The 6,026-nt window shown below is 42.5% G+C and overlaps 1 protein-coding gene across 1 annotated transcript; it reads right to left on the minus strand.

Moving 5' to 3' along the window:
* Nucleotides 1-139: 139 nt before the first annotated feature.
* LOC125774872 (prolyl 4-hydroxylase subunit alpha-1-like) lies at nt 140-2,065 on the minus strand. Its single transcript, XM_049445227.1, has 2 exons — nt 623-2,065; nt 140-556 (listed from the first exon to the last, which is right to left on the minus strand). Exons 1-2 carry the CDS (start codon nt 1,262-1,264, stop codon nt 332-334), a joined length of 867 nt encoding a protein of 288 aa, XP_049301184.1. The 5' UTR covers nt 1,265-2,065; the 3' UTR covers nt 140-331.
* Nucleotides 2,066-6,026: the final 3,961 nt, after the last annotated feature.

A 6,026-nucleotide genomic window follows, 5' to 3' on the forward strand; every position in this document is an offset into this window, starting at 1 on the left:
AAGAATTTGTAACATTACTTTGGAAGAAATTTAATTGAAAGGTTTAGCCTTCATCACACGAAACGAAATGAGCAGTAACTCTGTCATCCTTGTTTTCCAATTTCCGCGATAATCTTGGGTAGATATTGAGAAGACAAACCACCCTTAGTACTCGATGTAAACACGTGTTTGTACTTCCACATTTTTTCGCTTCTTTTTCTTATTCACATTCAGTTTATTCGGTCAATCGATTTCGATCTAACTGATTCCAGACGGTCACTTGGCTTTTGCTGTGACAGTTAGAAACAACAGCACGGTCACTAAATACTTCCTCTTCGGCGCAGATGCTCATTCAAGCGCGACATGGATGACGCAGCTCATTACCACGCGTATGGATAATTTTCTTGGCGGTCCATTTTGTGTCCTCCAGCAGCGGACAGAGGCTGTACTTCATCAATTGATTTGCTACACCGGTCTCCATCAGATTGTACCAGAAAGCTACCGTACCTTTCCGGGGTGGAATAGCGACCTGCAGCTTGGGGAAAATTATGCTACCCCCCTTGGAAACGTCGTTCATCTGCAAAAAACGAAAACTTTAATCACTTATTTGACACAAAAAAGGCAACCGAGGTATGATACGTACGAAGAACAACACCGTTGCTAGCCGATTACCTGCATAGGAGAAACGATGGAATTGCTCCTTCGTCTGGATGACATCTATTGCGCTCGTCTTAAACGCACCGACCTCGTTGTAGATCACTTTCAGATCTTCTGCCGTTTCGCAGCTCAATCCGGTAATCCTTTCGATGCGCTGGGTCAACCGTTCTACCACCGGATGATCGCGATCGTGCAGGGTGAATGTTTGATGGTTTTCGTAAAATACCGGCATCCAGCTATCATTGGTTAGACCGGACTGTTTAATGTGAGTATCACCCAGTAACTGTAGCTGTGCGATCTCACCATCGTATATGGCATCGTGGAACAGTGCCACGAACGGGTCGTTATTGATGACTTCCACCTTACTGGGCGAGATCACGCTGTGATCGTTGCGGACATCGTACCAGCAGAACAGTTGACTGGTTATGGCAGGATGTTGTTCGAACGTTCCTCGACAGAGTTCCATGTATGGGTCGAATTTGATATTCACGGTCTTCTCGCCTTTCTCGACCTTTTTCACTTCACCTTCAGCTGCATTATCGTTCTCTTGTGCACTAATGTGTACGAATACAAACACTGCTACCGATAATAATATCACAAACCACTGGCCCGATCTATTAGACATCATCTTTCGCTTCAGTTGGTAATGCTTCCGGGGGAGAAGTTCAAAATCCGACTGAGAGTACAGTTACCAACAGTGAATCGATACCTCAAGAATACGACGTGTCTTTGCACGCCTTATGTTGACAGTTGTTCAAACATTCAACCAACACCGGCGCAGGAAATATTCTCCGCACGAATATCTTCACCTTTTTACCACTCCACGAACGTGGCCTAAGAACATGGGTTCTGTGACCATCGTTGAGGTTTGTCTACCTCAAATAGCTCAATAATCCTTTAATTACAGTGAAACACAAACCCCATTCCAACCACTTTTCATGTATGCTCAGTCCCTGAAAGAACACACAAACAATCTTGCGTGACCTCAAACCATTCACCGGTTTCCAATGTGCTTTCCGTGATGGTGATCCCAAGGTGATGAAACCAACCATTATGTCGGTGATGATTTTCCACTCCTAGAAGCGACCAACAACAAAAAAATAAACCCCGCTCAATACGCCACCTGGAACAATTGATGTTGATCCCTTCCACATCGAACTCCAAACATCCAATACCATACGTACGAATCAATATAAATTCCACTCTGCCGTACTGTGCTGTGGATGAACTCAAAAGCCTTTCGGAGTGTTTGGGATAAGCAACGGAGCTGCTGGATGGATGATACATATCAATGGATGGTGTGCGTTCGAGTTCCAAAAGAAAAACAAAAAGAGGAAAAATACCATCTCACCATTTCCAATACCAGGTTGGCATACGCTTCATTTCATATGCACCCTACAGTTTTTGTTTTTTGAGTGTTTTTTTTTTTGGTCCGATCCGGCCATCGCGAATTGATCGATTTCACGAAGTGCATTTGCATTCATTCGCGATGTACACGGGGGACACGTGCGGTGCGGCAAATTGTCGACGATGAAACTCCCATAGCTTTCCAGAGGTTCTCGTCACCCGGCCACTGCATATTGTTGGTGCATTTTTAGTTTTCCCCCTTTTGTTTGGTGCGCGGGAATGGTTTTGTTTGAACACCGGGACACGAGACAAAAGCCACCCCGTACCAGTCCAATGGACCAATATCAAACAGCAATGAAATGAATCTCTTTCTCGCTTTGCAAGGGAGGATTTTTTTTGTTTTGTTTTTGGGTGGAATGAAACGAATGAAATGCATGAAATATTTAGTTGTTATGAAATCCAATCATAACGATAAATGTACCCTTGGATAAATTGTTTTCCCAATCCATAGCGGGACATTGTGCAGTGCGCACTGTTCTCCGGCCGCTCGGTTCAAAGTACATTCCAGCTGAATGAAAGGACGCTCGTCACGATATAGCCAGATGATCGGAAGGAAATTTTCCACCCATCAACCCTCGAAACCTAATACATATCCTTTTTTACTTTTACTACACATCTGCACCAACTCGACCCAACCCACGTACCTGTAAAATCCGAGCAATGTAACAACCCCTGAGTGCCTGGGTGCCTCGTGTGCGTGTGTTTTGCTTCGGGGCTTTTTGGGCAAATATTTACCAACGTGTGCGCGTGGGCATCACTTCTCATAATGTGGGCATCCTAGAAAGAGCAGGGAGGGATGAGAAGAGCAAAAACCGAAGGGGTCAGTGCATTGTTTTTCTAATCGAATTTTTCTTTCGTGATAACCACCCTAGCCTAGCCTGCTAACTGTCCAATAGGTTAAGGGTTGATTCCTATGAGCCTTATGATGGTGAATGTCCTCGAAAAGAAAGGATTCCAACTTTAGTACGCTAAAAAGGTCGGTTTGTACGAAACCATACAGATTGATTAAAAATAAAGAATCTCGACAATACTACTTAAAACGGTTATTGATACCATACTTAACACTCTTAAGTGCATCGTCTAATCAAGGAATAACATCGGCTTCGTTCAACATCTTCTTACAGTATGCACCGTAAGCAAACATTCCAAGCAGGATATCATCGTCTTGGGTAAACCGGTACGGGCATCTTTATTGGTTTTGTTCAATATCAACAAAGTGGCTGAATGGTTAAAAATAGTGCAGAGATGTCGTAAAGACCGAGGAGATGGACCGGTCAAGATGGACCCTGTGCCGGATCGCTTCATTTGCGCTTGACTGCATTCGATCAACAGTGTATCAATGAAAGGGCAACCGATTCCAAGGCACATCACCATCAAGACTGTGTTTCAATCTATAATGGATAGTCGATAAAGATAATATCACCCGGACTGGGAACCTTGCCACCACACTAGCTGATGGATTGTTGGATAATTGAACGTGCCGATGTTGCTACTACGTACTGGACAAGCGTTCCAACATTTCTAAGACCCCAAGTCCTCTCCCGTACACTAACATGTTCCTCGGTCACCGGACATAACAGCCGGAGAAACAGTATGCAGATGCGAGACGGTTCGAAACATCAATACGTTTGTCCGGCCAAACCCTTTGCGAAGATTGTGGACTTTGTAGGACGTACCGGTTGCTTTCGTTCCCTGTCCGACGATGACAACACAACAATCGCATTGCTTCCGGTTGGATGATAGTAATGGTAGACGTTGTTTAAGTAGGGCACAGAATGCAGTTTGCGTAAATATGTCCAAATACCGCCAGTAGCCCATTGTTGACCGGTCGTACTCCGTTCACTTCGGAGCTTGAAGTATCCAATACTATCCTGATGAAAGTTTACGTTGTAATGTTTTGTTTCTTTGTACAGGAGATACTCCGAGAAATTCGAGACCCTTTATGGAAGAGGAAGAATTTCAGTTTCAAACATTTAATAAGCCACTTTACTCTACTACAGATTGTATCATCCATTGTTGAACACCGAATCCAAAGAGCTAGAAAGAGGTATCCGCATTTATTAAACTATTGAAGTGTGCAGACATCTCAGTGCCCGGACAGTACCATCAATGGAATTCCTCTGTTCGTTTCCTTCTACAAAATGTGACACGATAGCAACAGTCAAGCAACAGTGAAGGATGTGTTTGTGCTGTTTTTCCTGAACATTTTCCCCGCACCAAAATCAAAGTGTCCTCGAAAAGCCAACGAGTGATCAGATTTCTTACCTCCCCCCTCCCCATAACAATCTCCTTCCCACGAGATCGGAAGCCATCCATCCGTCCGATTGTCATGGGTACGGTGGCAGGTGTATTTTTGTGTTTGAAACCCACCTTCATCTTTCTGGACGAAATATTTGTGTTTATCCGACGTGGGACCGATTTTCTAGCCGTTTTGCAGCTCCATTTATCACCTTCCTCGTCGGTGTGCACATGAAAGGAAGCATTCAAAAATTCGATGTTGTGCTTGAGAGATCAAGATACAAAACTCTTGAGTGTTTGAATTGTACGTGTTGAAAGTAGTACTATCTCGTGGTCCGGATTAACCACACGCAGACACAGCATAGAAACGTTTCATAACTTCCTCATTCCCTTCTGTGTCTCCTGTGCTACGGGCGGTGCCTGTGCAGTAGTGCTTCTCCACCATCGCCAGTTCCGCGTGTGGCGAGATAGAGGGTGATGAATAAAATATTACCTATGTATCAAAACATTTTTCATCTAACCATCCAAAGCAGCAGCAGTAGTAAGTTGTACATGCTGACGAATGAACTCTGTGTCGGGTGGCGTACAAACAAGCGAAATTTCTCGGGCACCTCCATCCGGTTATCCGGCGGTACCGTGCAACCGTGTAAACTCCTTTAGATTTCAGATGATGAGCGAATTTGCTGGAAAACATCGTATTGCAATGTGTTGCCACCCATCCGGAAGCAACGAAAGGATTACGTTTCCGGTGTGTGATTTCCCTAGCACTCTACGTACACGGCAGACCGTTACCATTAACCGTAAAGGGTGGTTGGTTTGGTAGAGTTTTAGTGTTTCGTTCCACAGCGTTAGAAAGGATTGAAACAAATATTTTAACAGGAAGTTACGTTTTCCTATCAAAGAAGCTGCCATAATACAAGACTTGTCTGTATGACTCTGTGGCCTAAAGATATCGAAATAAAATGCAGTGTATCGTAATGTTTTATATCAAATTAGAAACCCTAACGTCGTTGTACTTATAAAGATTATTAAAGATAAATATTTCTGTTTCTATATTTGTTTCTAGACTTATCATTAGTATTGGTAGTATTTCAATCATGAGGTTTCCTGATAGGGAAAATGAATAGCACATGGGATGCGAAAAATAATAAGTTATTTCAATAACGAAGATCATATCTAAAACTAAGAATAAAGATGTACGGTTTTTTAGATTTTATCCACAACGTAAAAATACTAAAAATTTAATAAATGTCAAATCAAATGCCCATAGTGATCGAAGAAAGACATACCAGAAAGTACTACATTCCTACCCCTCATAAGAAACATTTGGTGCACAATGATCAAACTAACGAAATTTCAAAGTCAAATTTCAATTTCTATTTACTTAGCGCATAAAATCTTCTTTTATGTTGACTTCTTCACACCAGAGTGTATGGGGATCAATAAACAATTCTTCTAAATAGTAATACTACTTCTTATAACATCAATTTAACTTGGAAAGCTTGTAAGTTGTTCAAAGCCTAGAAGATCCGGTGGACCTTGGTGGTAGACAGTGGACCTTAGTGGTTGTTGTATTTCGTTGCTCTCAGTTTGTATGCCTTAAAGTGAGTTAGATCATTTGAGCACAAACAGTTTTGAAATGAACCAGGGGAGCGTAATATTTTTAATTTTTATTTCCTCCATTTGTACCATAGTGCCAAGGTCACTTGAATGACAGAATAAGCAGAGAAAGAAACAGCATAATT

The sequence above is a fragment of the Anopheles funestus genome, chromosome 2RL (assembly GCF_943734845.2).
Source record: "Anopheles funestus chromosome 2RL, idAnoFuneDA-416_04, whole genome shotgun sequence".
NCBI classification, from domain to species: domain Eukaryota; kingdom Metazoa; phylum Arthropoda; class Insecta; order Diptera; family Culicidae; genus Anopheles; species Anopheles funestus.